The sequence below is a fragment of the Chanodichthys erythropterus genome, chromosome 23 (assembly GCF_024489055.1).
Source record: "Chanodichthys erythropterus isolate Z2021 chromosome 23, ASM2448905v1, whole genome shotgun sequence".
Lineage (NCBI taxonomy): Eukaryota > Metazoa > Chordata > Actinopteri > Cypriniformes > Xenocyprididae > Chanodichthys > Chanodichthys erythropterus.
This window is the reverse complement of record NC_090243.1, coordinates 11,372,163-11,391,194: the sequence shown is the minus strand read 5'-3', so window position 1 is coordinate 11,391,194 and position 19,032 is coordinate 11,372,163. Positions and strand designations below refer to the sequence as shown.

At 35.6% G+C, this 19,032-nt stretch overlaps 1 protein-coding gene across 2 annotated transcripts in view; it reads left to right on the top strand.

Moving 5' to 3' along the window:
• Nucleotides 1-18,400, top strand: part of pld1b (phospholipase D1b) — a 34,979-nt gene extending 16,579 nt beyond the window's left edge. For both annotated transcript variants that reach the window (XM_067377126.1, XM_067377125.1), the window contains exons 2-26: nt 1,490-1,666; nt 2,283-2,449; nt 3,074-3,216; nt 3,973-4,084; nt 4,162-4,227; nt 4,321-4,379; nt 4,497-4,589; nt 4,715-4,867; nt 4,975-5,124; nt 6,257-6,340; nt 7,662-7,743; nt 7,939-8,049; nt 9,925-10,113; nt 10,509-10,725; nt 11,634-11,762; nt 12,092-12,210; nt 12,568-12,681; nt 12,776-12,886; nt 13,015-13,103; nt 13,363-13,476; nt 14,763-14,812; nt 17,132-17,266; nt 17,510-17,663; nt 17,760-17,877; nt 17,963-18,400. In XM_067377126.1, coding sequence (XP_067233227.1) covers nt 1,522-1,666; nt 2,283-2,449; nt 3,074-3,216; nt 3,973-4,084; nt 4,162-4,227; nt 4,321-4,379; nt 4,497-4,589; nt 4,715-4,867; nt 4,975-5,124; nt 6,257-6,340; nt 7,662-7,743; nt 7,939-8,049; nt 9,925-10,113; nt 10,509-10,725; nt 11,634-11,762; nt 12,092-12,210; nt 12,568-12,681; nt 12,776-12,886; nt 13,015-13,103; nt 13,363-13,476; nt 14,763-14,812; nt 17,132-17,266; nt 17,510-17,663; nt 17,760-17,877; nt 17,963-18,187 — 3,129 coding nt within the window. In that variant the 5' untranslated portion in view covers nt 1,490-1,521 and the 3' untranslated portion in view covers nt 18,188-18,400. The remainder of the gene's footprint in view (nt 1-1,489; nt 1,667-2,282; nt 2,450-3,073; nt 3,217-3,972; nt 4,085-4,161; nt 4,228-4,320; nt 4,380-4,496; nt 4,590-4,714; nt 4,868-4,974; nt 5,125-6,256; nt 6,341-7,661; nt 7,744-7,938; nt 8,050-9,924; nt 10,114-10,508; nt 10,726-11,633; nt 11,763-12,091; nt 12,211-12,567; nt 12,682-12,775; nt 12,887-13,014; nt 13,104-13,362; nt 13,477-14,762; nt 14,813-17,131; nt 17,267-17,509; nt 17,664-17,759; nt 17,878-17,962) is intronic.
• The last annotated feature ends 632 nt before the right edge of the window (nt 18,401-19,032 follow it).

Genomic DNA, 19,032 nt, shown 5'->3' with positions numbered 1-19,032 from the left:
CAAAAGCAACACAAAGCGTTAAGCCTATTGCGATTTATTGGATGGGAGGCGCACAATGCACTGTTTAATCATCAACTGAAAACAGCATAGCCTACCAAGAGATCGACTATGGTTTACGAATCGATATTGGTCTCATGAATGCGCAAAACAGCAAGGAGACATTTTAATTGTTTATTAATAAAGTAATGTTTTCTGAATCAGTGTCGGCTGCAAAGATGAAGTTTATATTGACTATCATCTATGGATGCGCTAGAGAGAGAATGCACTTCATTCGGTTTAGTCTACATAATCAGAGTAGCCTATTTCTTTTCGTTTTGAATTAATTCGTTTTCGTTAAAGTAGGTATTTAAAGCTTTCTGTAGATATATTCTCATGTATGTGAGGCAAGCAGCCGCTGAGTTTCGGTTCATTTAGCCTGTAAGACGCGCTCCAGTTCACGCGCCAGTGATCGCGCCCGCGCCTCCATGTCGTGACTATATTGTCTGTTATATTTGCTTCTTATTTATTACATCCAGGCAATTGGTTAATGAAACATTGATTAAAATTAAGATACAATTTTTACAAAACGAATTCCACCTTAAAGAAAGGCTTTCTACAAAATAAAACTTAATGAAGTGTTTAAAATCATGTCTGACCCACTCCATGTCTCCGGATATACTGCGCATCTCATGATGCATCTTACTCATGCTGTTAACTTTTCATAATCAAATAGATGAATTTAAAATATAACATAGGACTATTTAAACATAAATATGAAACTACGTTTTTTTTAATGGCTACCAACACGTAGCCTATACAACAGTCACGTTACAGAGAAATTTCATGTGTGAATTACCCGTCATTTTAATTTTCATATTTTAGTTATAATAACACATTTAATTGCTTTTATTTTTGTTCAAATGTTATAATAACACATTTAATTGCTTTTATTTGTGAACAAAAATAAAAGCAATTAAATGTGTTATTATAATTAAAATATGAAAATTAAAATGACGGGTAGTAATAGATTATGACGGAATTTTTACGACCCTGTCCGTCAAAATGACGGACAATGTTAAAGTCTAACGCAACCTCTGGGGTACATGTAGCATGTCTGGACAAAAGAGGGATTTTTGGTTTTGTATGTGATGTCTTTATGCTTCCTGAACCTATTTGTGAGCGATTAGGAGGAAAGAGGAACAGGACTGAGAATGCAGACTGCTCATCGTTGTCCCCTGTTTAGCCCTCAACTTTATACAGTCAGCAGAGACTTGTCTCCTGTTTCAGTCCTGAATGAGTTTCTCTAATCTCATTCCTCCCCCCCCAAAACAAGTCAAACCACACACACATGCTCACACACATGTTTGTTTGACATTTTTTGAGGATACAATATTTGAACATCATATCTCATACCATTCCATGAATGTTTGAAGAATTTATGGCTTTTTTGTCAAGAGCAAACAGTTACTTCCTCATTTCCCATGCTAAAAAAGTGTTGTGTGTCTCAAAGGAGCACCCTGGCCAGCAGGCCGATTGTTAGCCATGCTGCGACAGCAAGAACCCACGGTAAGCACCCTGCATCTGGTGGCCAATGATATGACTGATATCATGGAGAACTTGGACACTCGAGAACTTGACATTGGTGATGGGGAAGAGGAGTTTGATGGCCGGGACCCCAATAGTGCAGGTAAAAGAAATAAAGAATTGCATAAAATCACAAAATAATCCAAACAGACGAGAAAAAAGTTTTGTTAAGATAATATTCATATAATTTGGGGGCAAGTAAGATATTCTCTTTTTTAAACAATATATTTATTCAGCAATTATGCATTAAATTGATTGAAAGTGGCAGTAAATACTTTTACAGTTTTATGTAAAAAATTATATTTCAAATAAATGCTGTTTATATTCATCAAGGAATCCTGAATATTATGACATCCGCACAAATATTAAGCAGCACAACTGTTTCAGCATTGATAATACTGAGATATGTTTCTTGAGCACCAAATATTAGATTATTTCTGATTATGTGACACTGAAAACTGATGTAATGTTTGCTGAAAATTCAGCTTTGCCATCACAGGAATAAATTACATTTTTTAAAATATGTTAAAATAGAAAATGGTTATTTTAAACTGTAATAATATTTCACAATATTACTGTATTCATGATCAAATAAATGAAGCCTTGGTGAGCTTAAGAGACTTCTTTCAAAAACATTTAAAAAAATCTTACTGACACCAAGCTTTTGAACAGTAGTGTGTATAACTGTCAGAAATGAATTTCAAGTATTTTGTCCACAGAAAACCGCATCCCCTTCTCGGCTGTGTATAAAACAAAAGGCTTTAAAGAGTCGGGGGCACGAGTGTTTCTTACTGCGCTTCCCATCACCGCCAAAATCCTGGAGGTGGAACGCTTCACTTCTGCCCAAGATCGCTTCAACATCACATCCCAGAGAAGCGTCTCTAAGGTGAGATCTCCCACTCCTGTTCCCTTTCATGAAGTGTTAGTATGTGGGCTGACGAGGTATATTTGTTGCCCGGGAGATTTAGAGGTTGCCAGGGCAATTTACATGTTGCCCTGGAGATTTGGACACCATATACGAAAATACTTAGCACATGCAAAATTGTTTTTCAGAGGAATAATGACAAAAGGCCCTGTTAAAGAATCTGATGAACACTCATCACTCGTTTCGGAAGTAGTTTGTTAAAGGTTTAAATAGCTGAAATCTTAAAGAAATAGTTAATTATGTGCTTTCCTTCATGTTGTTTCTAACCCAGATGCTTTTATTTTATTTTTTACACAAAAATTGAGAATTTTGAGAAAAGGTCCTTCCATACAATGACCATGAAGACCATATCTGTCAAGATCCAAACAGACACCATAAAAGCACCATCAAAGTGGTCCATACGACTTACTATATTCCAAGTCTTCTAAGGCCATATTATAGTTTTACATGTATTTTTGTCCAATTCTACTTGATTGTGTTGTTCAGTATAAAGCATTTAGATTTGAAATGACATGACAGTGAGTAAATGATCACAGAAGTTTCATTTTTGGGTGAACTATCCCTGATGGCTGGTCTTGTATCCAGGTGCTTCCGGCAGTGTTTAAGATAGAGATGAGGCACGGAAACTTCACCTGGTTGGTAAAGAGGAAGGAGAAACATTTTATGGAGCTTCACAGGGAACTCCGTGCCTACAAAACCTTCCTGAGAATTCCTTTGCCCTCCCGCAGGTGACCTGATCATAAATTGTATTATAAGTATAAATAATATATTAAAAATGATTTATAATATATTTATATTAATATATTAATAATTGCATTTAGTTAATTTCATTATATTATGTTACATTTGAAAATATATTTTTTTATATGCAATATATTGTTATATATACACTACTATTCAATGCTTGGGGTCAAAAATACAGTAAAAATGGTAATATTCTGAAATATTATTACAATTTAAAACAACAGTTTTCTATTTTTTAAAAGGTAATTTATTGCTGTGACATCAAAGCTGAATTTGCATCATTTCTCCAGTCTTCAGCGTCACATGATCCTCCAGAAATCATTCTAATATGCTGATTTGCTGCTTAAGAAACATTTCTTATTATTATTATCAATGTTGAAAACAGCTGTGCTGCTTAATATGTTTGTGGAAACCAAGATATATTATTTTTTGATGAATAGAAAGTAGAAGTCTTTTGTAACATTATAAATGTTTTTGATCAATTTAATGCATTTTTGCTGGATTTATTTAAAAAAAAATCTTACTGACCCCAAACTTTTCAACTCTAGTGTATATGTAATCATATTTTTTCCCTAAACATAAATGTAAATAGTACTACAACAAAAGGTGGGTGCATCAATTTAATTTCCCATCCCACCTTTAGGGCAGTGATTGAGTCACGAATGCCACTGGTCTACGTGCTGACTTTATGCAGTGTGTTTCTGTTAATCTTAAGATTTCTTCCTCTGTCTTTGCAATAGTCACACAGAGCGAAGGCACACTATAAACAGGAACCTTGAACGGCACATGCCAAGTCTACCCCGGGGAGGAGGCGAAGAACTGGCCAGGGAAGAGCAAGTCTCTAGTCGAAAAGTCAGTTTCCTGTTTCTGTGGTACACTGCTGACATCTTCAGATGATTTGTGTCTAACTAGTGTGGTTTTCTTCACAGAGACAACTTGAAGACTACTTGAATAAGCTGCTTAAAATGCCAATGTATAGAAACTACCATGCAACGGTATGTATATATTTGGATTATGTACAGTATTTTTAGTTGTTTAAATGCAAATTGACATGCATTAACAAATAATTTTGTCTTTTTTTGCCATAGATGGAATTCATTGATGTGAGTCAGCTGTCCTTCATTCATGATTTGGGACCAAAAGGCTTGTAAGAACGCTTTGTTTATTGGCTAAAAATGTTTGAATAATTATTTATAGATATATTCTTGTCTTTTTTTTTTTTTTTGTAATCGATCCTTGACATTTTGCACTGTTTCCGTCCTAGGGAGGGTATGGTTCTGAAAAGGTCAGGAGGTCACCGTATTCCTGGATTGAACTGCTGTGGTCACAGCAAAATGTGCTACCGCTGGTCCAAACGGTCAGTGTGGTATCATTCATTCTCCGCTCGCATAGGATCACAAAACAATCACCCTGGTTAAAAATGGAGGGAGATGATTTTCAAGGAAATCCCATCTTGTAATATTTTACTGTTGGTCTTTACAGGTGGATGGTGGTGAAGGACTCCTCCCTACTCCTCATGAAGCCAGACTCAGGTGCCATCTCATTTGTCCTGCTGATGGATAAGGCGTTCGGCATCAAAATGGACACTAAAGAAACTGAGACGAAGCATGGTGTCCGCATAGACAGTCTGTCCAGGTGTGTGAACCGAGCCTCATGTGGTCATTAAGGCAAAATGCAGTTGACATGCACCATCAATTTTTTTTTTTTTTTGATAAAGTGAAAGAGCTTTCTGCTTCTTAAAGGACTCTGGTGCTGAAGTTCACAAGTTACCGTCATGCCCGCTGGTGGGGACAGGCAGTTGATGAATTTGTGCGCAAGTACGGCAGCAATTTCCTTAAGGATCACCGCTTTGGTTCCTTTGCCAATGAACAGAAGAACATCCCATCTAAATGGTAATTATTGCTTTTTACGTGCATCCGATTACTGAAAAGATCATATCATAGATCCTTAGTGGTGGCCACTTTTGACTTGGGTCAAGAATCAACTACCTAGCAACACCCTGGAAACCTCCCCAGTCCCCACAAAGCCTTAGTGCTGTGGCAACAACTTTTACACTGGTAGGAACCACTCACATTTTCTTCAGGAAATGTAAAAAAGCTAACTTTTAGTTTTATAATATATTATTTTATGTTTTATTATATTGCATTATTGATTTATATTATTTCTTGAAAAAAAAAAAAATTGGGTTTACTAAGCAAACTAAACTAACTTTATTTATTAAAGAATAATATAATAATTTGGGTTTATATTAGCTGTTGTTTTGTATCATATTTTTTTGTATTATATTTTATATTATATTTATTTATTGAAAAAAGAAATCATTTGGGTTTATCTTTAGTTTTATATTAAATTATATTGGCTATTATATAATATTTTATAATATTTACATTTATTTATTTATTTTTATTTATTTGTTAAAAATGTAATATTGTATTATATTTTATTGTATTGTAGTATATTAATGATTATAATATAATTTATTTGGGTTTACTAAGCAAACTAAAGCTAACTTTTAGCTTAAATTATATTATATTAGCTATTCAATTGTATTATATTATATTAGTGATTTATATTATTTTTTTATTTCTCGACTTTTCTCACAATTTTCAGTTGATGTTTTTCAGAACTATCCAGAAAAAAATCAATAATCTAACTAGCAGAAGCAGGTCTCGACTCTCAGGTTTTCTAGAACAGATAAACATGCGAAAGCTTCAGCCGTCTGCTGCTGTGTCTTCGGGTGAAGCCTGTTTAACAGGAGTAACTTGAGAGAATGAGAGGGAAAGTGTAACCATAGACTCCATCCTCTTTTGACCTTATGGTGGAGCGAGATAGTATCTAGGGCAGCAGCTTTACTTCTGGTCTGGGCAGATGATTTGTTCTTCATTGTTGCAGCATTAAGACCTATTAGCATGCTTGTTCCCTGAATAATGAAAATTATGTAATTAAGTTTTAGAAACGGTGAGAGTGTGAGCTTGGGACTATCAGCATTACCCATTGATTTGACTGCTTGGGTGTGTGTTTCAGGTATGTGAATGGGAAGCAGTACATGGAGGATGTGGCAAATGCGCTGGAGGAGGCAGAGGAGGAGATCTTTATCACTGACTGGTGGTATGTTGAGATAAAGCCCCTCCCATGTATTCTTCTTTCCTTACTATTGATTCATTTCAGAAACAATGCACAGAGAACTGCATTGGTTAATGTTTCCTCAATAAATTCCAGAGGTGAAAATCAATAACCTTGCCCAGTTCTAGGAAGGCAGCAGGAAATGTGGTGCATTTCTTAGAGAATTTTTTTGAACACAGAAAACAACAGAGACTGTGTTGGACATGCAGACTTTAGGATATCCGTGGCCTAATCAGGTGTAAAACAAGTGCCTTTTCTGTCCAAAAAGAAAATAAATGTGCATACAAAACTTCAAAATTACACATATTTGGTGTTTAAAGGATTAGTTCACTTCAGAAGTAAAATTTCCTGGTATTTACTCACCCCCATGTCATCCAAGATGTTTGCCTTAAAATTAAGGTTTTTAGAGGAACACTCCACTTTTTTTGAAAATAGACTCATTTTCCAACTCCCCTAGAGTTAAACAGTTGAGTTTTACCATTTTCGAATCCATTCAGCTGAACTCTGGGTCTGGCGGTACCACTTTTAGCATAGCTTAGCATAGTTCATTGAATCTGATTAGACCGTTAGCATCGCGCTGAAAAATGATCAAAGAGTTTCAATATTTTTCCTATTCAAAGCTGCAATTTTCTAGGCCGATATGGCTAGGAACTATACTCTCATCCCAGCGTAATAAACTAGGAACTTTGCTGCCGTGCTATGGGTCCACCAGTCGCAATGATATTTTGACAATGATAATTTTTTTTTTTTTTATTTTATTTTTTTTTAAAATCATCATCTAGTTACCAAGTATGACTGTATGACTCAGTTTAAGTGTGAGAACTGTGAAAATTGAAACAAGTGACTATCACAATGTATTGTTGCTTGTCACATTCACAACATCTCAGATGGATGAGATTAGATGTATTGCTTTATTGCTTTGTCTTGTCATAATATTTATGTCATAAACTGAAAGAAAAGTCCAAAGGAAGGTAGTAGAAAAAGAGAGGGAAAGAAAGATAGTTGTATACTTTGTACACACTCTCTCAGAGGGCACCTCCAGCTGGGAGCAATGGCCAAACAGATCTGTTACCTTCATCAGACAGATGCCTGGTGCTGTGTTACAGCATCACTCAGTCATTGCGGCAGACATCCTGCAAGTGTGAGATTCCTGTGTGTGTGTGTGTGTCTGCTTTTTTCCCTAGCTTAATGCATTTGAAATTATGTAAGTGACAGTGAGATGTGAGAGTGAGACTAGACGTTTATGCATATTTGATGTTACAAATGCTTCCCCTGCTCATGAGGTCAGTGCTGTGTGTCAATGCAGGCTGAGCCCTGAGATCTTCCTCAAGAGGCCTGTCGTCGAGGGCAACCGCTGGCGACTCGATTGCATTTTGAAACGGCAAGCGGTGAGTTAATCCAACCCATAGCTGCTGTGAAAAACTGTCCATCTGTGGCTTTACTGCACCAGCAATAAAACCTTTCCATTCACTGTTCTCATGTAATAATTTACACTCCAGGGTGTTTTCTGTTTTCTTGGTTATATATTAATATTGACTGGTGGATTTGCTTAACTGATCATCAAGAACTGTTTGTTCTTGCAGCAAAAAGGTGTGCGGATATTTGTGATGTTGTACAAGGAGGTGGAACTGGCTCTCGGCATAAACAGCGAATACAGCAAACGAACACTATTACAACTTCACCCCAATATCAAGGTGAGATAAAAAAAGTCAGTTCATGAATCAACTAGTGCTGTCAAATCGATTAACCGTGATTAATCGCATGTGGTTAATTTTAATGCAATTATCCCAATTTTTTTGCTATAATTTGGCTAGCGTTACATTATTTGATTGCACTCTTATCCACGCAAATGCTTTGAACCATTCACCATATTATTGTGATTTATCGATTTAATATAGAATCAACTCTTATGAAGTTCAAACCTACAGCTGTTTGGTTGCCATTTAGGCTCTAGACAAAATCAGGAAACATCAGAGACTATGCTGGACATACTGACTTTAGAACACCAATGTCCTTAACAGATGTCACACTACAAGTGCTTTTTCAATAGAATAGAATAGAATAGAATAAAAAAAAAAAACAATATTACAGAGCATCCAAGCATATTTGATGTTAAATATGTATGTGGAGCACAACTTTGATCCAGTGAAATTTCATTGTGAATGGGGATAATCATCGCAACTTGGATGAAAAATGAAAAAATTAAATAATAATAATAATTTGTGGTTTCCAGGCATGGAAACGTCATTGAAATTAATCATATCTTAAAAAGTCATTGGAAAATCATCGAAATTTACTAAATAAATTATGTAAAAGTTAAAATTATGGTTCTGATAGGTCACTCAAGCAAAGTTTCCCTTACAGTTGATTCAGCTATTCATTTTGTAAAATATTTATGTTTTTTAGAATAGCATTTTATTACAACAAATCTCTGTTGTGAATATTTATCTTAAAGCTGCTGTCCGTAACTTTTTTTTGGTTAAAAATGATCCAAAATCAATCGGGAAATTCAAGCGTGTCTTTGCGTCACGTCTGTATACATAAAGAACGAGTCCCAGCTAGTACAATACATCGCATGTGAGGAGGATCATTTATGCCTTTTCTCACAGCTGCTGCAATAATTCAACTTATAATTTTGATGGCGAATTAGATCTATAGGTAATGCTGATACACACTAAATAGCCTACACATAGTCACACAATGCTGATGTTGTTAACATTAACAATTTGAGAAAGTATAACAATAATAATAATTTGCACAGTTTGATGTGATCCGAGCTAAGGGATTGTTAGATTTAATCACCATTGGCAGCGTGATTTACTGTACTTTTTTTTTTTTTTTTTTTCTCTCAATTGGTCAGAACAAAAGTGGCAGACATGTACTTGATTGTTTAAATTACATTTTCCATTGAAAATTCTTATGTCGGTCATACTTCCAAGACTACAATCTGTGATTCCAAAGTACAATAACAACACCGGTGCAGTGATTGACAGCAAACATTAGATTCATCCACGCTGAGGAGCCGTGCCGAGGCACAGTGCACTTACAGATAATAATTCTGCAAACAACTGCAGTTGCAGGTTTCAAACAGAGATTGCGACAAAGAAGCAAAACTACTGACTGCAGCTTTAAATTACACTAAAGTGACATAATCGGAAAATAAGTGACAGTTCAGTGAAGGAGTCAGTAGTAAAGCTCTAAATGATTCACTGAGTGGGACTGATTTTGTCTGCCAGGAATTGATTAGATCATAGGAAGTTGGGCGTTGCTAACTAAATGGAGCCAGATCTGATATGGGGAATATACTCAGTTTGAACTTTGACTCATTAAAACAACTGCTTCATAAGAGTCAGAAATCATGTTTATTATTGAACTCACACTCTAAAAATATGATGTCTGACAGCTGCATATGGACACAAAGTTTTCCTTCCTCTCACCAATGAGAACAAGATTAGCTGCAAAATTGTAGTTTTTGTCGCATTTGCATCCATTTTGCGATCTTTAATCACTGCGCCACACCAAAGAAACAGAAAAGGAAGGACCCGCCAATAATAAACTTTTCTTCTCAGGTAATGAGGCACCCTGACCACGTATCCTCTTCCGTGTACCTGTGGGCGCATCATGAGAAGATTATAGTTATTGACCAATCGGTGGCTTTCGTGGGAGGCATTGACTTGGCGTACGGACGCTGGGATGATCGGGAGCATCGGCTGACCGACATAGGAAGTGTCACCAGGTCTCTTGCTGTGTCTGCAGAGGTTTGGAATATTCTTATGTTTTATGACATACATTTTTTTTAAAATTATTATTATTATTATTTATATATTATTATTGTATTTATTCATATATTAAATTATATTTTTATATTTTCAGTTTTAGTAAATTTGTTGTGTTTTGTCATTTTATTTAATTTTATGTTTGGTTCTTCAACTGAAAGTCAGTGTGAAAAAGCTGCTATTGTCTTTTCTTCCATATTGCGACATATACCCTGGTGAAACAGCTTCTAGAATGAGAAAAAATACAGAGCAGGACTGATTTTGTCTGCTGGGAATTGATTACATCATAGGAAGTTGGGTGTTCATAACTAAATGAAGGCAGTTCTGATATGAGTGATATGCTTAGTTTGAACATGATGTCTTATTATTTGTCACAGAATGCATCTGAAGCCTCTCCTGCTATGGCCGCTCCATCAAATGGGCCCAGCGCAGTGCACATTAACGGCAAAAGTTTGCCAGTGGACACACTGGACCAGCCAAAACTAAAAGGACATGGGAAGACAAAGAAGGCCCGTTTCAGCATCCGCAGGCACCTGCAGAAACACGGGCTGGCACCTGCAGACAGTGTGAGCAGCGTTGAGAGCTCAGAAGAAAGTGAGTACACCCCCGCCTCTGGAACGCTCTCGAATGCAGACTAGTGACACGTTACTGACCTAAACTCCCACATTCAGCTGTTATCACACAGCACAGCTGATTTTGTAATGCCCGTTGGCAGCAGTTTTATATGACTGACCTTCTTATGCAATGTTACAGTATTTACCATAAGTACAGAAAAACATGAACCATTAAGATTTTAGTTGAGGCTTAAGATATTGAGGAATAGATGTGATATTAAAATGGCTCATGAATGTTTTTTGTCTAGAATCTATATTCGTGTTCAAATACATAGTTTTCTACTCACATCATCCACACCACACGTTTTAAAAGAGGGTTGTCCAGGTTGTAAAGATGCACCCTTTTCTTTAGGTTATTCTAATAGTATTTGCAGCCACCAAAATTTGATCCCTCTTAAATGGATTGAGCTGAGGGTGTCCATGCCCTCCTGCTTGTGCCCAAGTGGTGAGTAAGAATCAGGCTTGGGTGAGATGTTTCGGGTGTGCACTCTGAGAGGCTGCCTCTAATTCTGATTCCCAACGATTTTGTTGTAAAGAAGTCAAATGTCATCCATTTCGAACGGGCAACCTCTCAAAACACTCGGGGCACTCAGAGCACTGTGTGGTTTGCTGTGTTTCAACAGTCAGATTGTATTCTTGCAGACTCTTCCAGATGAGTAAAACAGAGAAAATCCAATGCTTGCAGATTCCAAGCATGTGTATTATTTTTGGACTGATGCGGTAGAAACTTAGTTTTTTTTGTAGTTTTTTTCACGTGTTCTGTAAAAAGTTGTTTTGAGTGTAGTTTTTGGTTTGGTGCATGATTTTATGAATAAAGTTCTACTTGGTCTTTTTTATTTGTTTTGTTATTTGTTGTTGAATTTCTTTTATTTGTGTCACTCTTATCAGAGACTGAAGCGGCACAGGATCTGCAAGCAGATGTTATCGGCCTGATGGGAAACACCCGTTTCTGGCATGGCAAAGATTACTGCAACTTTGTGCATAAGGACTGGATCCAGTTGGATAAACCTTTTGATGGTGAATCATTGCATTTAAAGTCAAGCTTTCTGAAAATTACAGCATTTTAATGTTTTTATATAAAAAATGTTATTTATATAAATAAAATACAATAAATAAAATATAATAATAATAATAATAAAGTATAAGTATTCATTATGTACATTTACAAAAAAAATATTTAAATTAACATAATAATAATGATAATAATATTAATGAAGTAATATTATATTTAAAAAAAAATTACCATCAACATGTTTTTAAATATATATATAATTTTTTTTATTATTTATTTTTTTATTATTTACATTTGAATGAAAAATTATTTCTACAATATGCTCTTTTTCCAGATTTCATTGACAGGCACATAACTCCTAGAATGCCTTGGCATGATATTGCCTCAGTGGTTCATGGGAAAGCAGCCAGAGATGTTGCACGGCATTTTATTCAGCGCTGGAATTTCACAAAGGTGAGGAGATCAATTTTGGCATGTCAGCACCATATGTCTTCATGCCGTCTACCAAAATTTTCTGTTGGTATGTGGATAGTTGACACATAATATGTCCATGGGCTTTTTTTTTTTTTTTTACTTCAATTTAAATGTATGTAAAAGGGTATGCTTTTATTTGACCAGCGTGTGTGTGTCTTTTTTTATATTAGTACAAAGCTGCATGCAAAATATTTTAAAAGGAATTTGTTTTGTTTCAAATGCCACGCCACAAGGTATTTCAACTTCCCAAAAATATTTAGTGTCAACCCCTGTGCTGTTAACTTAAATCATAAACATGGCTTTGAATATATGTTTGTATTTGCCACCTTGTTTCAGATCATGAAGCCCAAATACAGATCCCTGTCATACCCGTACCTCCTTCCTAAATCTCATACTACTGCAAATGAGATCAAGTATCAGGTTCCTGGCTGCACCCTGACTAATGTCCAGGTAAAATTTTATGCAAACATCAATATTCCCATCAGACCTCCTACAGACAAACACCACGTACAGCTTTCATAATACAAATTCTCTCTTTACTCAGGTGTTACGATCCGCCTCAGACTGGTCAGCAGGTATAAAATACCACGAGGAGTCGATTCATACGGCTTACGTCAACGCAATTGAACACAGCGAACATTATATCTACATAGAGGTGTGTTGCACAAAGGACTTATTTTTAATTCTGTAAAAAAAATTTCATATTATGCCCATCTAATTGTCACAGTTCTGTCTATACAAAATAACACAGGATGTCCTAATGTTGTGCATTTCCTCTTTCAGAACCAGTTCTTCATAAGCTGCGCTGACAACAAAGTCGTTCACAATAAAATTGGAGACGCCATCGCCAAGAGGATCATAAAAGCGTATCGGTGAGCTGCAGTCAATAACTTGTGTCTTTTATCTGGTCCACACGCCTATAGCACACAAATATACACTATTAATGAAACACTTGTAAATCAATAGGACATAGAGACAAGTGTTTGTCTAAAGACAAAAAATGTATTCTTCATTTGTAAAAGAATAGCCAGCCATGATAAATAGACTGTATAAGTCCTTACTTAGGCAAAGCATCTCTCATATTGATCTCACTTCAAAAGTAATCTTGTGTTCTTTCTGTGTGGTTCACAGTGATGGTAAAAAGTACCGTGTGTATGTGGTGACACCACTGCTTCCTGGGTTTGAGGGCGATATCAACACTGGTGGTGGCAGTGCCATACAGGCAGTCATGCACTTCAATTACAGGTAACACTAAATATTGTTATACAAACACAAACAAACAAACAAACATATATACAATAAATTACTTCATTCAGTGAAGGATGCAGTATATCAAAAGTGACAGTGAAGAAATTTAAATTACAAAAGAACATTCTATTCATCAAAGCATCCTTGAGAAAAATAATAAAGATAATTTATTTCTGAGCACTAAATCAGCATATCAGAATGATTTCTGAAGGATCCTGTGACTCTGGAGACTGGAGTAATGGTGCTGAAAATTCAGCTTTGACATCACAGGAATAAACTACATTTCAATGTATATATTAAAATAAAAAACATTCATTTTAAATTGTAATAAAGATTTCACAATATTATTGTTTTTACTCAATATTTTTATTAGTATTTGATCAACATTTTCAGGCTTGGCAAGTAGAAGAGACTTTAAAAAATATGACAAAATCTTACTAATTTCATTTTATACATATAAACAAAATTATTTCCCTCTTCTTGGACTACAGAAAGTTTGAAATTCTGAAATTTTAGGAAAATTGATATGGCCCCTTTAAGCTACAATATGTTTGCACAGGCATTTCAGAGTCAATGAAATTTAATCCAAAACATTCTTACATTTACTGATAAAAGGTAAGATATTATTAGTTGCAAGTTATATGGTCTGCTCACCAAGGCTACATTTATTTAATTAAAAATACAGTAAAAAACAGTAATATTGTGAAATATTATTACAATTTAAAATAACTGTGTACTATTTAAATATATTTCACAAAGTAATTTATTCCTGTGATGCAAAGCTGAATTTTCAGCATCGTTACTCCAGTCTTCAGTGTCACATGATCCTTCAGAAATCATTCTAATATGCTGATTTGCTGCTCAATAAACATTTATGATTATTTTCAATGTTGAAAACCGTTGTGTACTTTTTTTTCAGGATTCCTTGATGAATAGAAAGTTCAAAAGAACAGCATTTATCTGAAATACAAAGCTTCTGTAGCATTATACACTACCGTTCAAACGTTTGGGGTCAGTAAGAATTTTTATTTTTATTTTTTTGAAAAGAAATAAAAGAAATGAATACTTTTATTCAGCAAGGATGCATTAAATCAATCAAAAGTGGCAGTAAAGACATTTATAATGTTACAAAAGATTAGATTTCAGATAAACACTGTTCTTTTGAACTTTCTATTCATCAAATAATCCCGAAAAAAAATATTGTACACAAATATTTGTTAGGAATTTGTTAATTTGGTCATCTCTGCGATTGTGTCATTTTTACTACTCTAATCTTTGTGCAGGACCATGATTAGAGGAGACTGCTCCATTATCTCACAGCTGAAGAAAGAAAGTGAGTACAAAGATATGTAAATACCCATCAATGTTTAATCTGTATAGGGTGTGTCTAAAATTCTTTAGATGATCTGACTCCTATCCTAACCAGATGTACTTCCTGGGGGTTCTGTGAAGTTCCTGTGGTAGACCCATGCAGTGCAGACACTCAAAGGCCTGTGTGGTTTTCCGTCGCCACCGTTTTGAAAAATTAATGGCTTTGTTGATTTGTTTGATGGGTTTCAGTCTCAAAGGAGAGGCTCAAACAGACAAGAGCAAGAAAACAAGTATTTCCTGCTGTGCTAACCTTTTACCTATAAAGCCTTTAAGCTTCCCATCCCAAAAACTGTTAAAATGGATTATAATAGATAATAGATAGTGTCTTGTATTCTCAAACAAGTTTGCTACATCTCGCTTTTTCATACTTTAGAGAAGGTCAGCTGTTGTAAAACACAAAATATTTGCAATTTATATGTAGTTTTCAAAACATGCATGTCCTTCATTGGAATAAGATGCTTTTTTTTAGACTGTAAAGTCATCTACCAGCAAGGGCTAATAGGACCACTAACCAGCCAAAATTTGACCCCTAGGGGACGCTAGCCTTAAGAACATTAAAACACAACAGTGCCATCTTGTGGTATGTAATTAATAGTAAAAGACAAACTCAGTGGTTTGTTGTGAAAGCCCTTGTTGTGGAGAAGTAGAAATATGTGGGGGTTTTTTTATCTTGCAATATCTACTTGCAGTCAGACACGTTGCAGTGTCACAATCATTCGGCCTGCATCTACTACCCCGCCATGAGAGAGGAAGGAGTGAAGTTTCTTTTTGTGCCTGAATTATCCAGCACAGCATTGGTGTTTGGTTGCAGATTCACTGGATCCGAGCAGTCCCACAGTGTCCCGAACACAGATACATATCGTTGTTCTATGAAAATGCAGTAGTCTAGTGTGGTTATAAACACAGTTAAGAGTTTATGTGCTGTGTTACTGCATATCCTCCTGCTCAAATAAAACTGGTTGAGAAAATATACAAAACAAAAACATATTTATATATAAAATGTATTTTAAGAAGTAAGAAATATGAGATTAAACTGTAAGTAAAACACTTATTTTTCTAAGGTGACTCTAAAGTAAACTATACGACAGTAACACCAGCAGATAGTTTCAGAGGAACTTTCTTTTACTTTCATTGAAGTGTCAAAATACATACGAAATGTCCAATTTGGAAATGAATCAGCCACTTAGACATCACCACATTCGGTCATGTCAGAGTCAAAATGAACTAACATGATATGACTTTAAATATGAAATGATTTTCAGATTCAAACCGAATTTCAGTGCCTGTGATAATCATGACACCTGTGGTGTTTACAGAGTATTTGATGACTATGCTCTGTAATATAGGTGAATATTAATTAGTTGTTATTATTATTATTTTTATTGTGTCAACACAATTAGGCATTTGGCAGACGCCTTTATCGAAAGCTACTTATAATGCATTCAAGGTACACATTTTAGCAGTTCTTGTTTTCCCAGGGAATCAGACCTTTGACCTTTGCGTTGCTAGTGCAATGCTCTACTGTCTGAACTACTGGAAGGAATTATCATTGAAGTTTATTATTATTATAGTTATTGCTTCAAAAACAGTGTAAAATAGTTTTAACAAGGTGTAAAGTTGAAGAGAATTTCATGTGACTGTTTTAACTGATATTAATCAACATTTTTCAGTATAAGCATACAAACAATGGATGCTTGTTGAATAGTTACAATACATTTTCCAAATGCTTTTAACCCTTAAAGGGATAGTTCAGCCAAAAATGAAAATTCTGTCATCCTTTGTCACTCTAAACCAGTGTTTAGTATCATATTAATAGTTGGAATTGGTTTTTATTTTTATATTTTCTGTTTATTTTAATTTTGTTAGTTATTTTGTTTGTTTGTTTTTGAGGGGGTTAATATGTCTAAATACTTTTTAATATTTTAATTTTAATTTTAGTGTGTTTTAATGCATTAAGTTAAATGAAAATGATTAAAAAATGTATTTTAAGTATAAAAAAAATGTATAATCTTAATTTTAGTTAACTGTAATAACCTTATTCCAAACATTCTGTAAACAAAAGAAGATAGTTTAAAAAAAAAAATGTTCATCCAGTGTTGTTTTGGACCCTATGGACTTGCATTGTATGGACAAAAACTGCATATTCTGAGTAAATGTCAATGATGGCAGAATTTTCATTTTTGGCTGAACTATTCCTTCAAAATGCGTAATTATCAAAGGAAACATTAATTTATAAAAAAACAAAAACAAACCTATTTGCCCTCCTCTTTGTCTTCTGCAGTGGGTGATCATTGGATGAATTACATCTCATTTGGGGGTCTGAGGACCCACGCTGAGCTGGAGGGAAGGCTGGTGACTGAACTGATATATGTGCACAGCAAGATGCTTATTGCAGATGACAACACCGTCATCATTGGTGAGTAAAAATAGGAATTTGCAGACAGGAAAAACACATAATTACTATCATCTATACACGTGCTAGTAGGAACGATGCAACAATCATGAAACTGCTGCGGTCATAATGTGAGGTACAAATGTTAAAAAATATCAGAGAAAAATGGCTCCTCCTTCTGTTAAGATGTAATATTGCATTCCAAATGTCAATCATTTAGACTTTAATGCACTTCCTCTAATTTTATCATAATCACAAAACCATCAGGTTCTGCCAATATCAATGACCGGAGCATGCTGGGTAAGAGAGACAGTGAGGTGGCCGTCATTTACGAGGATATCCAGACCGTGAAGTCACTCATGGATGGTCAGGAGTATCAGGCAGGACGCTTCGGATTGAGTCTGCGGCTGGAGTGTTTCAAGTTCAGGACTCGTTCAAGTCAAGTCTAAATGTAGCATTTTTAGACACATGCAAATAAGGTTCAAACATGTCTTCTACTTTCCTTTGATATCAATAGGATGATTCTAGGTGCCAACACTGACCCCAGCATTGACGTGATGGACCCTATCAGTGACCAGTTTTACAAGGAGGTGTGGATGACCACAGCTGCCCGGAATGCAACAATCTACCAGAAGGTCATCCATCCATCCATCTATCCGTCTATCCATCTATCTATCTATCTATCTGTCACATGTTCTGACTGAAACACATCTCCTCCAGGTGTTCCGCTGCTTGCCGTCCAGCGATGTTAGGGCAATTCTGGAGTTGGATGGCTACCTCTCAAAGCCTGGTTTGGAGAAGGAGGACCCTGCCCGTGCTCAAGAGGAGCTGAAGAAGATTCGGGGCTTCCTGGTCCAGTTCCCTCTCCAGTTCCTCAGCGAGCAGAACCTTCTGCCACCCATCGGATCAAAAGAAGCCATGGTGCCCATGGACGTGTGGACGTGAGAGAACCTGTCAACATTACCAGGCTTAAATTAAACTGAAAATCTTGCAGATATACCAGGAATGACTTCACCTATCTTATATAATGGACACTTCTGAGACCGAAAAGGAGATCTGAAGGAGACATCAGACTGGTTTGTTTCGTCCCTGTTCGAAACTTGATTGTATATTCTAACACTATGCAACTTAAACTAATATTATTTTTTATGAACTCTCCTGACAAGTCCTATACAAGATGATGGATGCTTTTGTGAAGTTTTTAGTGTCCTTGGACCCATGCTGCAGGAGAAGGATGCTGTATTGATTCTTGCTCATCATCATTTGTGAATGGTTTTGTGCCCTGTAACACGCACTGAATATGTATTATTCTCTGCATTTAAGTGCCAACTTTGTCTGTGTAACTTTTCTCATTTCTCTATATGAAGTGCAAAAATTCCTTGTGTACTATATCTCAAGGTGATTTATGGGTCTGTGATAGTGGACATGGTCCATTAATTGTTGTTTTCTTATGGTACGAATTGCCATGTTTTGGTGGCCTTATTTGTTTACTGTGTACTTCATGCTGAGTATGAACTGAAATTCACCAAAGCATTTGTCTGTTATGACCAAATTGAGTTTATTTAATAAGAATACAGAGTAGTATTGAGATTTATTCCAATTATTTGTCCATATAGTACAGTATACTGTAAAGAAACATGCTATGCCTGAAGCTCTTATGAAGTTTAATAACTGTTCTCAAAGTAATGAAACCATCAATCATCATTTAAAAGTACTAAATCAACTACAGACATGCTAAGATTTCAAATAAACTGTTCAGGATTTACGTCACTGTAAAGATCGCAGCATGT